A 20,165-nucleotide genomic window follows, 5' to 3' on the forward strand; every position below is an offset into this window, starting at 1 on the left:
CATGGACCAGGGATCATCTCACTGAATGCCCGCTCTCCTTTTACTGTGGGCATAATACTACTCAGACATCACAGGGTGAGTGTAAAACATTGTGGCAATACTTTATTGAACCACTAACAGACAATAGCACTTAGAACAGTCCCAGCAAAATACTCAAGATGGTGCAAATTACAGAGCCTCGCCCTTCCACTGACTCGATTAGAGCAGCTGCGACTTTGGAGCTTCCAGTGTCGACAACCCTAACCTGTGGCAAGCACAGAGAGGAGATATCGACAAGCTTACAAAGCTGGCAGTCCATTGAGGTACAAGGCCACTTAACCGGAGGGTCACAACCTGGCTTCTCTGAAACATTTTCATGGAGCCAGGTAACCGGTTTGCCCCAATCCTGGCTTTCCCAAACATTTCCATGGGGTTCAGGTGACCGGTCGAAATACTGGGTTCCCCAAATGTATCCATAGGTTCAGTGATAGTTAATGGAGCAGATCTGCAATGTTCCTGCCGGGGCCGTGGTCCCCCAAGCTGGTATCCTGTAGAATATCAAATCTGTGTCCCTCGTAATGAAGCCATGATGTACTGGCTGCTATCCTGTACAGTGTTCTTGGCTGTAGTTTTGTAAAGAGTCTCTGGTTCTTTGGATCTTTTGTTACAGAGGTATATCCCGTTTATATAGTTCACAATTGTTGTCCTTCAAGCTATCATCCAGAGGTCAAGAGAAAGGTGTGATAAGGTTGACTCGCATTGTTTGAGTATTTAATAAATTTGCATAGTTTTTACTACTCTGTTTTGCCAGTCAACAAGCCACAGAATACCACACAATGGTCAATCAACATATTATCAAGCATCTATTGTTGAATTAACCTACCTCTCTATTCCTCAAAGGTAGCAGACAATGAGCTTGTAGTAAACAGCAACTCCAGAGTCACATTCAGGCTAGTACAAACAATAGTCTGTGTTTTTTGACCAACCAAGGAAAGACACATAAATTCAAAATTCAACATAAAGATAATAGCGTATGTCTCCTAGCCTACTGAATGTATGTCTGGATATTTAAGATTAAATGCTGTGTCATCACGTTGCTCTCCTATCTTAATTAGCCAGGCATGATAGGCACTCAATCATCCTTTTCGAGTTATCAGGGACAGCCCATCAGCCTATCTTTAAGCACATACATGAATGTAAGAGGTCTCACCTTCAGGAGAACAAAACTTTGTATCATCCAGTTTCCTCAGAGCATATATCATGCCTTCCTTGCAAATAAACTCCACATGTAATCGATGAGTACTGACTAGTATCCATGTGGTCCTTTGCACCCCGTAATTCCTGGATTAAATCCGTTCAAATGTTGGTGGCCTGGCATTCAACCCGTCGAAGCTGGCCAGGCAGAGCTGGTGGGGCTGGACATAGTGGCATCCGAAACCTGCTGTGCATACCTCATCAATGGTCTGCTGGATCTGTTGATATGCCTCCCTGGTTGTGAAGCGCTTGACGGTGTCTAAGAATACCAGTCCCCTGCAGCTCCCTCAGATCCACCAGGCTGGGTAGTATCCCACCACTGACACCAAAATGTGGAGGCACAGTGTCACCAGTTTATAGCGATAGAGAGTATCCAGAAGGTAGCAGCGTCTGATTTCTCCTACTCCTGCACTGATTAGAAGCATTTCACCTTTTTTTTTAAACTGTATAAAAAAAATTTGGCAGTTCAGGGGTTAATCTACTCTGTTGAGAGCTCCTGGAGCATTAAGGCTCTCAGCTGTGCATTGTTAGCCACAGCCATCTTCTATGTAATCTAGGCCCTGGCTAGCACTCACTGTCAGAGCTATCTTATGCTGCATGGCTGGTGGTTGATGTTAGTTATTATAGGAGATGTTTGGAGGGTTTATCTGTGACTGTTACTAGGTTTTGTGTGTGATAATTCCCTTCCATCTCCTTCTTTGGTTTAACCCCATCCTCCACTCCCTGATGTACTCCTCTGTTATATGTGTGTGTTTATTTGTATGTTTGGTATTTTTCACTACCCCTGTTCATATTACCTTGTTAGTCTGGTTAGTGTACTAAGGTATACTACTACTCCGCTCTTCCCTGGGTGGGGGAATGGTACAGACTAAGGGCAGATTCAGGAGCTAAGGCAAGGTACGTGGCCCCGACATCTTCACAATCAGAACTAATCCAGGGAACAGGGCAAGCTAGGAGTGCCTGGTCCTTGGACACTTGGCAACAGAGTCGTGACACACCCGGGTCAGTGGATGCTCTAGTAAGCTGGCTCAAGATCACAAGAACCAGGGATCATCCCACTGAATTCCCACTCTCCTTTTACTATGGGCATAATACTACTCAAACAATACAGAGTGAGGGTACAACAATGTGGCTGTTAGGAGTCAGATTTCTGCCCTTACTATGCAGGAATCTAGACCCTCACATTCTGCAGTCTCCTGCTCATTGTCTACTGCAGAAGATATTGCAGAGCAGATTGCCTTGCAGCAACTCTCTCCGGAGGCTAAGTCCTTCTTTCCATCTTCTGAGCATGCTCGTGAAACGAGCTCTCATTGGTGTTCGGGAGTCAGGTGCTCAGGCCCTGCTCCTAATCCCATTGGTTCAGCTCAGAGTTCTGGAGACTTCCGGAAGGTCCCGTTTGCTATAAAAAGTGCGCATGGCTGTTCCGCCATGCGCTAGTATAGTCATACTTGCTGCTGTGTGTATGTTGTTGGATGCATAATCTGGTGAATGACTCATTTGAAACCCCATTCCTATGATATTACGATTGTGTGAGGGAATGAGTTATAGTCAGTATTAGCGCCAGTGCGCCATTGCTCCACAAGCACACCTGCTAGCGTCTACATCGCGCCTGCGTTTACTGTGGTGTTACCCTGCGGCATTCTCCACGCCGCGCTGCTGTAGCAGCTTTACTGTGCGTTCGCGGTTGCAACACTGTTCACACAAGTATTTACGGTAGGTCTAGACGGATGTAGTGCCGTCATTTATAACTACTCCGGTGACCACTTACCGCTTGTGTGCCGCTGAGTCCCTGTGTCTCTAACAGGCTCAGCGTTGTTACATTTATCATTTGTAATAGCAGCTCTGTGAATTCAACAGAGATTGCTTAAGTGCACCTGGGTGATATCTAACCCTGTGCACACTACCGCCAGATTGCTCTGCCTTCACCTAGCAGCGGTTTTAACATCTACTGCACGGTGGACCCCGAGTGGCGAACGCACTTTATTTATATTTTTTATTTAGTGCCCTCTGCCACTTCTAACAGTGGTAATACTTTATTGAACTATGAACTGACAATAACACATAGAACAGTCCCAGCAAAATACCCAAGATGGTGCAAATTACATAGTCTCACCACACTTTTGCCATTTGCTATGGAATTTGTGTTAGCATCCACAATATTAACGGACATGTGATGGAATTTACAGCCATAGTATCAGTAAATTTACACAGTGGAAATTTTCTGCACCATGTTTATGGCATTTCCTACAGTCCCATAAACAATCCTAGCGCTGTAAAACGCGCTTAGCAGATAATGGCCAATTGGTAGAGCGCGGTGATGAATACACGCTTTTCTAGACCTTGACCAAAGTCTACTACCCAAAATCCAGTGCAGCTTCTTTACTGAACATGGGATGGCAAATTTGGTCTTCATTGATTACACAAGAACCACAAAACAAATTTATTCACCCCAGGTATCATGTTAATCAGCACAACAGCAGCAACCTGACAATGCCTGTAGATTACTTAGCAAAATACTGCTGACAGGTTTGCTTTAAGTCATTCAGAGGTAGACTTGCTGGTGTGTTTTGGATCATTGTCCTGCTGCCTAACCAAAGTTCACTTCAGCTTGAGGTCACGAACAGCAGGCTGGATATTCTCCTTCAGGATTTTCTGGTAGACAGAATTCATGGTTCCATTTACCACTGTAAGTCTTCATGGTCCTGAAGCAGCAAAACCGCCCCAGACGATAACACTACCACCACCATATTTTACTGCTGGTATGATGTTTCTTTTCTGAAATGCTGTGTTACTTGTAATGAGACATACACCTTCCAAAAAGTTCAACTTTTGTCTTGTCAGTCCACAGAATACTCTCCCAAAAGTCTTGGTGATCATCAAGATGTTTTCTGGCAAAACTGAAATGAGCCTTTATGTTTTGTTTTTATTACTCAGCAGTGGTTTTGTCTTGGAATTCTGCTATGCAGGCCATTTTTGCACCGTCTCTTTCTTATGGTAAAGTCATGAACACTGACCTTAACTGAGGCAAGTGAGACCTGCAGTTCATTGGATTCTGTAGAGGGGTCTTTTGTGATCTTTCGGATGAGTCTTCGCTGCATTCTTGGGGTAATGTTGGATAGCCAGCCACTCCTCGGAAGGTTCACCACTGTTCCATGTTTTTCGCCATTTGTGGATAATAGCTTTCACTGTGGTTCACTGGAGGCTTAAAGCTTTAGAAATGCCTTTATAACCTTTTACAGACTGAAAGATCTCAATTACTTTGTTCCTCATTTGCTACAGAATTTCTTTGGATTGTGGCATAATGTCTAGCTTTTGAGGATTTTTTGGTCTACTTCACTTTGTCAGGCAGGTCCTATTTAGGTTATTTCTTGAGTGACAGCAGATGTGGCAGTAATCAGGCCAAAGTGTGGCTAGGGAAATTGAGCTCAGCTTACCAAAGGTGTGATAAACCACAGTTAATTTATGGTTTAAGGAGGGGATGAGGTGGGCAATCACTTTTTTACACAAGGTTCTGTTGGTTTCAATTTCTTTTTCTTTTAATAATAATAAAGACCATAATTTAAAAACTGCATTTTGTGTCAACTTGCGTTATTATCTTTTGCTTTTAGTTAGTAAAAAAAAAATGTTACTTTGCCTTTGTAATTTTTTTCTTTCATTTTCCTTTTTGCTTCTAATTATTTTTTTTTTATTTCTATATATTTAATTAATTTTAATTGTTATTTGGCTATGTAAAAAAAAATCTGACTATAATAAAAAAAATGAGATGGTTTTCATAAAGGTTTTTCTCAGAATCCTTGATCCTTGATTCACTGAAAAAATAAATCCTGAGAGCAATCCACCTTTCAGATAGGTATCAATAGATGTGGTCTGAAAAATTAAAGGGGAGTAAGATGCATCCCCTAACATTTATTTATCACCCAGAAACAGCCTCTAATCACATTCCTCTCCATAAAAGTCAAACAGTAGCATAAATCTTGCTTTTCAGAACCTCCATAAATCGTCTCAGGCTCCTGCCATTTTGAATAATGTCGTCTTTTAATTCTCCTGCCTTACAAATGCTCCGCTAGATATTACCAGTCACGTTAGAGGTCTGGGGGAAAATGCATTAGCGGAAGGAGAAGAATCATGAATGATGGGCCTGGAAGAAAATACTTAATAAATCTGGAGACATTATTCACAAGGGAATAAGAAAAATCCTTGCTACCACAATTAATTGCTTGTTTTTCTTCGATGAGAGAAGTTATAAAATATGCCTCCATCAAGGTCCATTTTGGAAGAATTTAATGAAATCTTAGGGAACTCATAGCGTAGTCGATGACTTCAGATCAGGGGTGGGCAATTAATGTTACCAAGGGGCCACATGAGAGAATCTGACTGTTGTGGGGGGGCTAAACTTATCGTCCGAACTTAATGCTACTTATTATTTTAGTTTTTAATTACTTAATATCGAGCAGAATTAAGTATGTTGTGCAACAGCTACTGTTAATACATGTTTAGATAGGCTTATAGTAACCTGTATTCTTACCTAATAAAAACCATATCATTTACTGCTTTTTATAGCATTTACAATCATACTGCTCCTGTTATTCAGCCTTAAGTATACTTGAAAGGAACCTGTCATCAGGATTGTGCTGCGTAACCTACAGACAGTGTCAGGATGGCGCCATTATACTGATTAAAATTAGTGATGAGCAAGTATACTTGTTACTCGAGATTTCCCAAGCATGCCAGGGTGGTCTCCGAGTATTTGGATGTGCTCGAAGATTTAGTTTCTGTAGCCGCAGCTGCATGATTTGCAGCTGCTTGACAGCCTTAATTCATGTGGGGGTTGCCTGTTTGTTAGAGAATTCCCAATGTATTCATGCTGTCTAGCAGCCACAAATCATGCAGCTATGACAACAGAAACTAAATCTCCAAGCACTTCCAAATACTCGGAGATCACCCGAGCATGCTCGGGAAAACCCGAGCAACAAGCATACTCGCATTTTGGTGCGATCGGCGCACCGTCAAAAGGACGCATGCGCTGGCAATGCATACCTGCGCACGCCCTGCGTACCCAATGCTAAAGATAGGCTACGCAGGTCGCATGCAGCATCATGCACCCATAGGCAGAGCTGACCAGAGGAGGTGCAGCCATGAGCGGAGCTTCATGGTGGCCATGCGCGTCCCTCCGCAGCTCCAGGAAACGCTAGTGTGAAACTAGCCTAAAATGATACCTTGTTTGATGAAATCTGTCTTGTGGTTTTTGTTTAATCTGTATTTGCAGTTTTCAGTTAATGAGATTCTCGTGCTCCGGGGCGGCCTGTGGGGGGGGGGGTCTTTTTTTTGGTGCTCTATTTTCATATTCATCCTTATGGGCTTATGACCGGTCACTGAACCTTCAGTAACCCACTTTCTATTTGAAATACTGCATGTAATATTGTTGGCTTTGAAAAAATATTGACTTCAGCAAAATTGCTCCAGAGATGGCGCATGCGCAGTGGCATCTATCCACCATTTTGTTGAAGTTATTTTTTTTTTAATATATAAATTTATATATGATCTTAACAGCTCAGAATAATACATCAGATCACAGAGATCATGGCATCATTTTATTCAACTTCCTATGACCTACATGTTCATATAGATGACTTAAGAGGAACAATCCTACTGACAGATTCCCTTTAAAGGGGTTATCCAACTTTATATTAAAAAAATGCTGAAACAATAACAAAATAAAATACATTATCTCATCTTTACCCTAACGATCCAGTGCTGATGCTTTTGCGGTCCTGTCCTTTATTTACAAGCGGTCAGCATGTGCAGTCACGTGCCATACTGCTGACTATATCACCGATGCAGACACTGGTTGCAGGCAGAGCACCATCAGTGCTGGATCACCGGATGGGGAAAAGAGATGCTTATTGTTTATTTAGTAATTTGTTATCATTTACAGAATTTTTTGTTGTAAAAAAAAAAAAAAGTAATAAGGCTGGTTTCACATTAGCGCTTTTTAAGCGCACGCACGGCCGGGGGTAGCTCCGCCCCCGAGCCGGCTCTCTGCCCGGCGTGCCCGCCCCTTGCTTGTAGCGCCGCCTCCTAGCGCACAGCGGCGCCTGCGATCGGCGCACCCTATCTTTAGCATAGGGTGCGCAGATCGTGCGCAGGCCGTGCGCTAGTTGCGCTTTGACCTGCGCTGCGCACTTTTGACGGTGCGCCGTGCGCGCCAAAATCAAACTTTTCGGATTTTGGCGCGCACGGCGCACCGTCAAAAGTGCGCAGCGCAGGTCAAAGCGCAACTAGCGCACGGCCTGCGCACGATCTGCGCACCCTATGCTAAAGATAGGGTGCGCCGATCGCAGGCGCCGCTGTGCGCTAGGAGGCGGCACTACAAGCAAGGGACGGGCACGCCGGGCAGAGAGCCGGCTCGGGGGCGGAGCTACCCCCGGCTGTGCGTGCGCTTAAAAAGCGCTAATGTGAAACCAGCCTTAGACCTCAGCTTCAGCTGTCAGTATGTGTGACCGGAACATCTGCAACACATTTACACAAACACCCTTACGGGTATTTATATATCCTGAGACCTGCAATGTAAAATGCGGCATGCAATCTGGTGATGAGACGAATCCTCCAGCTAAGTATTTAGCCCAAATCACCTAATAAGAAAGCTGACCTCCAAACACAGGTCCATTCCACGTATTATCGTCTTGCTCAATTATGATGCCATATTGGCAAAATGGAATCAAATTAATCAAATTTCCGGAGACAAGCTTCCAAATTAATATTATATATTTTGTCAGCAGCCAGATGCTGCCTCTCATCTGCTGGGAAACAGGAGGCTACACATCACCTCTCCTCTGAGAATACGCACACTTGAAAATAGAATTAACTAGGTAATATTGATGGAGCCGCATGTAACGAAGCACAGGAGAAGGGCAGCATTTGTGCTGAGAAATGCAGGGTCAGGACAACTTAAATTTTCAATTTTTTTTTTCAGTATTCAGTATCAGTACTTTTTTTATTTTTTTATAACTCATATCTGCAATGAGCTGTATTGCAGTTCTCTATCTCTTATATTTAACCAAGGGACTCGTTGACTTTTTCCTGCAAACTTTTAGACAATGGATGGAGCAGAGGTCGAGAATGCTCCTCCACCATCATTCAAGACAGGGTTCTAGGGCCCCACTCTTGAGATCCCTGGGTGTCCCAATAGGCAGATCCCTAGTGATTACCAAGTTATCCCAGAGCATAAGTGTGAGGGAGGGCCAAGGCCTTAGTCATGGCCGAGGACTCCGGTGTGTCTGTGCCCTGTCCTCCCATCACATGAAAATAGTGTCCATCACTCAGCATACCTGTGGCTCCATCTTCTGCACTGTCAGGGTCCTCTCTGCACTGCTGAAGACTCCCTATAGACGGTTTTGCATGAATAGAGACACAGTCCATTTCAACTTTCAAAACAACAACTTTACTGGTTTCTTTACGCAGTACATCCATTTTCTTCACAGCATTAACAACATGTTCCAAATTTCACATTTCTTTCTCTTTCCCTGCACTTCTCTCTCTGTCACACAGCACATACCCGGGTCAGACTGTCTCGTACGGTTCCTCAGCATCCTCCCTGTTCAGCTCTGTTACAGTTAGACATTCCCTAGTCTGTTTTGCCCCAGACAAGAGAGTATCAGCCTCCGAAATCAGCTGCCACATGGTGAGTGACCTGCCCTGTTGTACTGTCTCCTGTGGTGGCGCAGTGTCCTCCTGGTCCAAGCTCACTGCATTTGGGGGTTCCCTCAGCCATTTCACCCCGGATCTTTGGGCATCAGCCCATGCGGTAAGTTGCCACATTATGGAGCCACCTACATCCCCATACTGCCACTGTTTCTGTGTTAAATTTCTGTTCCCAGACTGCTGTGGCCCATTGCTGTTCTGGCCTGCTACTGTTCTGGCCTGATGCTGCGGATGGCTGGACTTCTCCCTTAATAAACGTTGCGTGGTCACTGCTATCATTTCAAGCAATTAAGCCCGTGCAGGTAGTTTGGGCACTGTGGCCCAACTAACTCATTGAGGAAGTTCTCCCTCTCTTAGCTGCAGGTGACCCCTCCTATTTTTAACTATCTACAGTACAGTATGCAATGCTTATCCCTGCTAAATATACTAAAATGCCCCCCATCTAGTGGCCAAAAATGGACACTACACTCTCCCTAACACAAGCGCTAATACAAAACATTACACACTATATATACATTATAGCAGCAATAATTAATTACATAGAACACTAAGGAAGAGAGTGGAGTATTACACGGTCCCAGTACACTCCATACATAAGGATAGGGGATAACTTGTTTTTGGGGGTATTATCTTTTAACTAAATAAAAAGTAATAGATTTCGTAAAGATCTTACTAGAGTGGGGGACTCAGTTATGCTATGCTGTCCTATGATTCCTTGGGGTATACGCCTACCAACTTTACTGTCAATGACTTTTCACTAGTATTTCTTTTCCATTTATGTAATTTTTTAATATATACCTAAATTTACCACCTTCTATATACCCAACATATACCAATTTACCACCTAAATTAGTCATTAGCATTTTTCAGCAACCAAGTGTTATCTGTGGAGAAACCTGGAAGTAAGTGTTCATTTTCTCAACAGCACCACTATGGGTGAAATGAATTATTACACAGTGCAAACTAAAGTCAATGGGCTTCCTGAGTAATGCAGGACAAGACTGGTCCTCCAGAGAGAGAGAGACATTCTTATTGCCACTCTACCAAATGATCAAAATCATTAACAGAGGAACCAAATCTCTTCTGCCAATTATGCAAGAATTTCCTTAAAAATAGGTCATTATGTGATTTGTATCCTGCATTTTTCACTAATTTTCCCATTTGCAAGCTATGGTTAGCATTATGATGTCTCCCTTGCACAGTACACACATGAGGCAGCCCTGCTTGTCTCCTCATAGAAGAAGTTCACAAGCAGTATCTATTTTGGACATTGTACAGTAGTATTGAGCAGTGTAGCTATGCATCCAGCTCTTGGGTAAGATAAACAATTACTAGTAAACTTTAGCAGACACCAGTATCTCTCTCCGTTTCAGTTCTTTTCACTCTACTCCTCCTTCATAAATGAAAATAAAAAAGAGAAATTTCTCTGACATATAAGTATTATATTATATACGGTAGTTTCTTGTATTTGGTTGTACTGTATTTGGTTTGTTCAAAGATTATTGAAAGATCAGTGGCCGTTTTATCTTTTTGGATGTCGTTTTAGTCTTTACTCATTTTAATAACCAGTTCCCCAATGGTTCATGATTGCAGAATAATAATATTATACATTTGTACGATGATCTAATTAATAAGCAAACAAACTTATGTTTCAACAGGTTGAAAAGAAAGTCCCAGTCGGTGGACATTGCCTCCCCGGGATATAATCCTCTTACTGATACGCCACCACAAGCAAGTAAACCACCGCTGGTTAGTAAGACTATCTCTGAAGAGGAGCACAATACTGCAAATACTCAAAAACGCCACCCAAGAAGGGGGGAGCTGAAGAGAGGGTACACCATTGGTGAGTCCTAGGGTATCGTAATTGATGAAGACCGATGTTGTTATCTCATGTTTTGTTTGTCTTTTTCCTTTATTTATCAAATCTTGCATTGTCCAGTCTTTGGAAGAGAGCGAAACAGTCTACAAATGAGACTTTTCTAGAAATATTCAGAGTACAACTTGCTGTTTATTATAGAGGACCCATCACCAGATTAAATATGAACACTTTTTGCCTTATTTTATTCCCACTGATCTAGGAGTATTCCATCTCTTTTACTTATTTATATTTTTTAAATCCACCAAACAGTTCCATATATATGGGCCTTTTTAATTAGCGATAATTTGTTATGGTCTTTTCCAAGGGGATGTGGCTCACAGGATCCTCTGGGGTATGTCTTTTGGTTGCTCTGCATAATTACCCTCTGAGCCGCACCCCTTTAGTAAAGACCATAAAAATTAGCACTAAATATAAAGGACAGTATTTCGGGAACCATATGGAAAATTTAAAAAACAAAACCGGAATACTCAGGGGAGCAGCGGGAATAAATTAAGAGCAAAAACTGGCAACTTTTGACCTGATGACAGGATCTCTTTAAATAATAATAGTAAAATATGGGATCTTTGATTTGGTTTAATTACAGGATTTAAGACCTTACTGACTGTTTAAGGCTTGGTTATTTGCACGATTATTTTAGTGAGCACATCTAACAAAGAGAGTTTGCCTAGTTATCTAAAGTCTTTGCCTTTTCGAGAATACAACTGTTACTGTTAGGCCGGGATCACACTACAGTGTGTGATGCAAGAAACTTGCACCAATCTCTCGCATCAACACCCGGCGCTGCCACCGGCACTCAGGACCAGAGCTGCGGGTGCATAGAAATACATGCAGCCACAGCTCCAGTCCTGAGTGGCGGCAGAAGCACCGGGAGTTGATGCGAGAGACTCGTGCGAGTTTCTTGCATCACACACGATAGTGTGATCCCGGCCTTATAGTGTTACTAATCTCACAAACAGTGTTGCACATTACAGACAGAGGGGGTCTAACCCCCAAATACACAAACTGAGACAGTTATGTCATTGCAAACGTTCTTATTTTTCATTGTGGTTTGACATATCTTGATATCAATAGTGCAATGTAACACACATTCAAAATTAAATTTTGTGTTATTCTGTTGGGAGATATTTATGATAATGCGTATCAAATTTATTTGATAAGAAATTGAAGTCTATATTAAAATTTGCCAAAAATTAAGTGTGTATATATATATATATATATATATATACACACTGACCTCGTGCAGTCCTGGTACCCAGGGAAGCTGCTGAAATGGTATCACTGTCCCGGACACTGCCTTGCTCTCCAGGCCACCAGTTAGTTCCAGACCCTCAGACGGATGGTAGCTTCCCCAAAGCAGTGCCATCACATACTCTGCCAGTCCATGGTCCCAGTCCATGTGCTCTTCAGGAAGTCCATCCCCTCCTGGGACCTTCCAACCCATAGACCTTTCAGGACCTTAGAACAACGAACCATGAGACCCAAACCCTGGTCATGTTGTGTAGCTGTAACCACTCCCATAGGTGGGCGGTGTATGTGTGGTTAGCCAATCCCATCAAACTCTCCAGCTAACTCTGTAAGCCCCCCTTATAAACTACACAAGTACTTGTGGAACTACAAGTCCCAGAGCAACAACATTTCTGGCTTACAGCACAGAGGACCTCCTCTGCGATACATACCGGCCATTTACAATGACCCCAGTCAATGTCTCACTATCACAGTTACTCCCAGGGGTACCTAGCTTCTCTGCTGCCTGAGGCGAACAGGAAAATGACTCCCCCCCCCCCCGCACACAAAGTAAATTTTTATTTCTATATTGTAAAACTGAGTACAATAGTGGACATTTTGATTTATATAAATGCCATCACACGCACATACAAGAGCAACACAGAAGTATCCAGAACAAGCATCACTAATGGCAATGGTAGGCCTGTCACAGGGCCATACTGGGACAAAAATGCAGCCCTGCCACACAAATCCCACCAGCCTACAAACTATAACACTCATCAGCCCCGATCAGTGAATTTTTGTTATACTTTGTTGTCCCCTCATCACTCTCTTAAAGGAGATATTTGAAGAGCCACATGTGAATGGCACCACAGTGCATATGATTGACCACAGCTCCATTTACATGGTGCTCTTCAAAGCTACGTTTCCCAGGATCATGGGGGTCCCAGCGGTCAGATCCACAACAAACAGAAAGTCATCACCTATCCCCACATAATGCTCCATACAGTATTATGGGCCCCATATATTACTGCATACAGTATTATGGGCCCCATATAATGCTCAATACAGTATATTGGGCCCCATATATTACTTCATACAGCATAATGGGCCCCATATATTACTTCATACAGTATAATGGGCCTCATATATTACTTCATAGAGCATAATGGGCCCCATATAATTCTTCTCCCCATACCCCGCTGCTCTGGTCTCATCAGTGTATTCTGATCCTCCACACTGCTTGGCACAGGGACATCATTAACTTTACGTATATAATTGTCCACTTGGACTGATAGTAATAGTGATTTGTTTGTACTCTGATGTCTGGGGCTGGCCCACTTTATGGGGCTGCTCAGGGCATATGATTATACACCAGTAAAAAGTATGAGGGGCTCAATATGACCAGTGCCACCGAGTTTCCTACCCCTCTTATTCTACTGGTACTGTGGACACACTGACTGGTACTGAGGAAAAGAAATAAAGAACAGAGAGAGAGAAAAAGAAAACAGAGAGAAAGAAAGAAAGAAAGAACAGAGAGAGAAAGAAAGAGGAGAAAAAAGAAAGCGGGCAAAGAAAGAAAGAGAACAGAGAGAGAAAGAAGGAAGAAAGAAAGAAACAGAGAAAGAAATAACAGAGAGAGAAAGAAAGAGGGGAAAGAAAAAAAGAACAGAGAGGGAGAGAGAAAGAAAGGGGAAAGAAAGAACAGAGAGAGAAAAAAGAAAGCAGAGAAAGAAACAAAGAAAGAACAGAGAGAGAAAGAAAGGGGAGAAAAAAAGAAAGAAGAGAGAGAGAAAGAAAGAGTGGAAAGAAACAAAGAACAGAGAGAAAGAAAGAACAGAGAGAAAGAAAGAACAGAGAGAGAAAGAAATGGGACAAAAAAAAATAACAGAGAGAGAGAAAAAAGAAAGAAGGGAAAGAAAGAAAGAACAGAGTGGGAGAGAGAAAGAAAGGAGAAAGAAAGAACAGAGAAAGAAAGAGAAAGAAAGAGGGGAAAGAAAGAAACAACAGAGAGAGAAAGAAAGGGGAAAGAAAGAAAGAACAGAGAGAAAGAAAGAGGGGACAGAAAAATGAACAGAGAGAGAGAAAAAAAGAAATAGGGGAAAGAAAAAAAGAACAGAGAGGGAGAGAGAAAGAAAGGGGAAACAAAGAAAGAACAGAGAGAGAAAGAAAGGGGAGAAAAAAAGAAAGAAGAGGATGAAAGAAAGAGTGGAAAGAAATAAAGAACAGAGAGAAAGAAAGAAAGAAAGAAAGAAAGAAAGAAAGAACAGAGAGAAAGAAAGAACAGTGAGAGAAAGAAATGGAACAGAAAAAAAGAACAGAGAGAGAGAGAAAAAAGAAAGAAGGGAAAGAAAGAAAGAAAGAAAGAAAGAACAGAGAGGGAGAGAGAAAGAAAGGGGAAAGAAAGAACAGAGAAAGAAAGAGGGGAAAGAAAGAAAGAACAGAGAGAGAAAGAAAGGGGAAAGAAAGAAAGTACAGAGAGAGAAAGAAAGAGGGGGCAGAAAAAAGAACAGAGAGAGAGAAAAAAAGAAATAGGGGGAAGAAAGAACAGAGAGGGAGAGGGAAAGAAAGAGGGAAAAGAAAGAGCAGAGAGAAAGAAAGAAAGAAAGAAAGAAAAAAAGAAGGGAAAGAAAGAACAGAGAGAAAGAATAGAAAGAAAGAAAGAGGGGAAAGAAAGAGAACAGAAAGAAAGAAAGAACAGAGAGACAGAAAGGAAGAACAGAGAGAGAGAAAGAAAGATTAGAGAGAGAAAGAAAGAGGGGAAGAAAGAGAGAAAGAAAGAAAGAAAAAGAAAGAAAGAACAGAGCGAAAAACAACAGAGAAAGAAAGAGGGGAAAGAAAGAACAGAGAGAGAAAAAAGAAAACAGAGAAAGAAACAAAGAAAGAGAGAGAAAGAAAGAAAGAAAGAGGAGAAAAAAGAAAGAAGAGAGAGAAAGAAAGAACAGAGAGAAAGAAACAGAGAGAAAGAACAGAGAGAGAAAGAAATGGGACAAAAAAAAGAACAGAGAGAGAGAATAAAAGAAAGAGGGGAAAGAAAGAAAGAAAGAACAGAGAGGGAGAGAGAAAGAAAGGGGAAAGAAAGAAAGAACAGAGAAAGAAAGAAAGAGAAAGAGGGCAAAGAAAGAAACAACAGAGAGAGAAAGAAAGGGGAAAGAAAGAAAGAACAGAGAGAGAAAGAGGGGACAGAAACAAAGAACAGAGAGAAAAAAAGAAAGATTGGGAAGAAAGAACAGAGAGGCAGAGGGAAAGAAAGAGGGGAAAGAAAGAACAGAGAAAGAAAGAAAGAAAGAATAGAAAAAAAGAGGGGAAAGAAAGAGAACAGAGAGAAAGAATGGAAGAACAGAGAGAAAGAAAGGAAGAGCAGAGAGAGTGAAAGAAAGATTAGAGAGAGAAAGAGGGGAAATAAAGAGAAAGAAAGAACAGAGCAAAAGAAACAACAGAGAGAAAGAGAAAGAGGGGAAACAAAGAACAGAGAGAGAGAAAGAAAGAACAGAGAGAGAGAAAGAAAGAAGACAGAGAAAGAAAGAAACAACAGAGAGAAAGAAAGAACAGAGAGAAGGAAAGAAGAAAGAAAAAGAACAGAGAGAGGAAGAAAGAGGGGACAGAAAAACAAACAGAGAGAGAGAAAGAAAGAAATAGGGGAAAGAAAAAAAGAACAGAGAGGGAGAGAAAAAGAAAGGGGAAAGAAAGAAAGAACAGAGAGAGAAAATAGAAAGCGGAGAAAGAAACAAAGAAAGAACAGAGAGAGAAAGAAAGGGGAGAAAAAAAGAAAGAAGAGAGAGAGAAAGAAAGAGTGGAAAGAAACAAAGAACAGAGAGAAAGAAAGAACAGAGAGAGAAAGAAATGGGACAGAAAAAAGAACAGAGAGAGAGAAAAAAGAAAGAAGGGAAAGAAAGAAAGAAAGAAAGAACAGAGGGAGAGAGAAAGGGGAAAGAAAGAACAGAGAAAGAAAGAGAAAGAGGGGAAAGAAAGAACAGAGAGAGAAAGAAAGGGAAAGAAAGAAAGAACAGAGAGAGAAAGAAAGAGGGGACAGAAAAAAGAACAGAGAGAGAGAAAAAAGAAATAGAGGGAAGAAAGAACAGAGAGGGAGAGGGAAAGAAAGAGGGAAAAGAAAGAGGAAAGAAAGAAAGAAGGGAAAGAAAGAACAGAGAGAGAAAGAATAGAAAGAGAAAGAAAGAAAGAAAGAAAGAGGGGATAGAAAGAGAACAGAGAGAAAGAAAGAACAGAGAGACAGAAAGGAAGAACAGAGAGAGAGAAAGATTAGAGAGAGAAAGAAAGAGGGGACGAAAGAGAGAAAGAAAGAACAGAGCGAAAAACAACAGAGAATGAAAGAGGGGAAAGAAAGAACAGAGAGAGAAAAAAGAAAACAGAAAAAGAAACAAAGAAAGAGAGAGAAAGAAAGAAAGAAAGAAAGAAAGAGGAGAAAAAAAGAAAGAAGAGAGAGAAAGAAAGAACAGAGAGAAAGAAACAGAGAGAAAGAAAGAACAGAGAGAGAAAGAAATGGGACAAAAAAAAGAACAGAGAGAGAGAGAGAATAAAAGAAAGAGGGGAAAGAAAGAAAGAACAGAGTGGGAGAGAGAAAGAATGGGGAAAGAAAGAACAGAAAGAAAGAAAGAGAAAGAAAGAGGGGAAAGAAAGAAACAACAGAGAGAAAGAAAGGGGAAAGAAAGAAAGAACAGAGAGAGAAAGAAAGAGGGGACAGAAAAAAAGAACAGAGATAAAAAAAGAAAAAGGGGGAAGAAAGAACAGAGAGGGAGAGGGAAAGAAAGAACAGAGAAAGAAAGAAAGAAAGAAAGAATAGAAAGAAAGAAAGAAAGAAAGAGGGGAAAGAAAGAGAACAAAGAGAAAGAAAGGAAGAACAGAGAGAAAGAATGGAAGAGCAGAGAGAGTGAAAGAAAGATTAGAGAGAGTAAGAGGGGAAATAAAGAGAAAGAAAGAACAGAGCAAAAGAAACAACAGAGAGAAAGAGAAAGAAAGAGGGGAAAGAAAGAACAGAGAGAGAGAAAGAAAGAACAGAGAGAGAAAGAAAGAAAGAAGACAGAGAAAGAAAGAAACAGGGGAAAGAAAGAACAGAGAGAATGAAAGAACAGAGAGAAGGAAAGAAGAAAGAAAAAGAACAGAGAGAGAAAGAAAGAGTGGACAGAAAAAAAGAACAGAGAGAGAGAGAAAAAAGAAAGAGGAGAAAGAAAGAACAAAGAGTGAGAGAGAAAGAAAGAGGGGAAAGAAATAAAAAAACAGAGAGTGAGAAAGAAAGAGGGAAAAGAAAGAACAGAGAGAGAAAGAACAGAGAGAGAAAGAGAGGAAAGAAAGAAAGAACAGAGAAAGAGAAAGAAAGACGGGAAAGAAAGAGAACAGAGAGAGAGAAAAAAAACACAGAGAGAGAGAGAACAGAGAGAGAAAGGAAGAACAGAAAGAGAGAAAGAACAGAGAGAGAAAGGAAGAACAGAGAGAGAGAAAGAAAGAGAACAGAGAGAGAAAGAAAAAACAGAGAGAAAAAGAAAGATTAGAAAGAAAAACAAAGAGGCGAAAGAAAGAACAGAGAGAGAAAGGAAGAGGGGAAAGAAAGAAAGGAAGAGGGGAAAGAAAGAAAGAACAGAGAGAAAGAAAGAAGAAAGAGGAAGAGAGGAAAGAAAGAAACAGAGAGAGAGAGAAAGAAAAAAGAAAGATTAGAGAAAGAAAGAAAGAAAGAACAGAGAGAGAGAGAAAGAAACAGAAAGAGAAAAAAAGAAAGATTCTATAACGATACTATAGCAGCCCGGCTCCAATTGTAGTGCCCACCTGAGCCTCCTTATGCAGGACATATCATGATCCGCACACATCGCCGGCATCCCCGAGTTCAAGGCAATCACGCTGTCCGCACTGTCGGAGGAGGACACGGTGATGGATCTGAAGCATTCCCTGAAGTGCCTCCATGGTTTTGTCACCATCTCCTCACGAAATTACCTCATTTCTGGCCAGCTTCTAGCATGTCACTGCCTTTGGAACGTCACGTGCAAATTTTACAGTGCTCATCGGGTATCCGCCGTGTACTCCTGTGTCCGCAGGAAAAGTAAGCTCCCGGCCGGGGTAGTGGGGCAGACTCTCTCTCAAAATCGGGACTGTCCCGCTAGGAGGTATGAATGCTCCCCACCATACACCTTGTACACATATGGCTCCGCACACCTCATGCACACACGGTTCCGCTTTTTATGCCTCGTTCACACACGGCTCCACTCTGTACACCTCGCACACACACAGCTCCACTCAGTACACACATGGCTCCCCTCCGTACACCTCGCACATGCGCGGCTCTGCTCCGTACACCTTGCACACACGCGGCTCCACTCTGTACCCATACACACGTGGCTCCGCTCCGTACACCCCATACACCCGCGGCTCCGCTCTGTACACCCCACACACACACGGCTCCACTCAGTACACACATGGCTCCACTCCGTAAACCTCGTACACATGCGGCTCTGCTCCATACACCTTTTGCACACGTGGTCACGCTCTGTACACCTTGTACACACATGGCTCCACTCCGTAATCCTTGTATACATGTGGCTTTGCTCCGTACACCTCGCACACACGCGGCTCCACTCCATACACACACGGCTCTGCTCTGTACACACATGGCTCAGCTCCGTACACTTCGTACACACAGGGCTCCGTTTTGTACGCCCCATACACACACAGCTCCACTCCGTACAACCCGTACATGCGCAGCTCCGGTCCGTACAACCCGTACACGCGCGGCTCCGCTCCGTACATGCGTGGCTCCGCTCTGTACACCTTGTACATGCGCGGCTCCACTCTGTACACCTCGCACACGCGCGGCTCCATTCCGTACACCTCATACACACGCAGCTCCGCTCCGTACACCCTGTACACACACGGCTCCGCTCTGTACACCTTGAAAACGCGGCTCTGTTCCGTACACCTCACACACACGCAGCTCCGCTCCATACACCTTGTACACACATGGCTCTGCTCTGTACACCTGATACACACACAGCTCCACTCAGTACACCCCGTACGCACACAACTCTGCTCCGTACACCTCATACAAGCGCGGCTCCGCTCCATACACCTCGCACATGGGCAGCTCCGCTCTATACACCTGGTACACAAGCAGCTCCGCTCCGTACGCCCAGTATGCACATGGCTCTGCTCCGTACACCTCGCACACACACGGCTCTGCTACATCCACCCTGTAAATCCCCCCTGACCCCACACATAAACTTCCCACCTCCAGCATCATGACAACCAGCACAGCAGAGTCTTGCATGTGACACCGAGGGCTGTGCGCACAGGACCTGTGATGAGGTCACATGATCAGGGGGCCCTGACTCCTTCCCCCCTGTGACCTCATCAATTACAAGCCTCTGCCCGCTACCAGTAGCACCAGAGTACAGAGGCTAAATTATCAGTGCTGCTGGTAGCAGAGCACATAATGCCACCTCCTGTGCACAGCAGCTGCCTGCCGCCTGAGGCAGCAGGCTCAACTCACCTCATTAAAGGTGCGCCCCTGGTTATGCCTCCATGCGTACCCTGAGGAGCACATACAACGCCCCCTAACTGTAACAGGGGGTCACTGCATCAATATATATATATATAAATAATTTTCTTTATTTTTTTTCCAGTAAATTTGACTTTATTACAGCTCTGACTAGAGATGTTATCTGCCTTGCTATGATACAGTGGGGAAAATAACTATTTGATACACTGCCAATTTTGCAAGTTTTCCCACCTACAAAGAAGTGAGAGGTCTGTAATTTTTATCACAGATACACTTCAACTGTGAGAGCCAGAATCTAAAAAAAAGTATTTGATAAATAGAAAAACAGAACTTAATATTTGGTACAGAAACCGTTGTTTGTAATTACAGAGGTCAGACGTTTCCTGTAGTTCTTGACCAAGTTTGCACACACTGCAGCAGGGATTTTGGCTCACTGCTCCATATAAATCTTCTCCAGAGCAACATTGAGTTTCAACTCTCTTCAAAAATTTTCTATTGGGTTCAGGTCTAGAGACTGGCTAGGCCACTCCAGAACCTTGAAATACTTATTATGGAGCCACTCCTTAGCTGTCCTGGCTGTGTGTTTTGATTCCTTGTCATCCAGAAAAGCACCCCCAAAATATGATG

General features: G+C 42.6%; 1 protein-coding gene across 2 annotated transcripts in view; it reads left to right on the forward strand.

Annotated features, from left to right (window-relative positions):
* The window catches only part of OXR1 (oxidation resistance 1), a 559,470-nt gene that overhangs the window by 256,926 nt on the left and 282,379 nt on the right, over positions 1 to 20,165 (forward strand). For both annotated transcript variants that reach the window (XM_073590175.1, XM_073590176.1), the window contains exon 3: positions 10,593 to 10,777. In XM_073590175.1, the coding sequence (XP_073446276.1) occupies positions 10,593 to 10,777 (185 nt within the window). The remainder of the gene's footprint in view (positions 1 to 10,592; positions 10,778 to 20,165) is intronic.

This window comes from Dendrobates tinctorius, unplaced genomic scaffold (assembly GCF_039654945.1).
Source record: "Dendrobates tinctorius isolate UK_male_01 unplaced genomic scaffold, ASM3965494v1 ptg000116l, whole genome shotgun sequence".
In the NCBI taxonomy this organism is placed as follows: domain Eukaryota; kingdom Metazoa; phylum Chordata; class Amphibia; order Anura; family Dendrobatidae; genus Dendrobates; species Dendrobates tinctorius.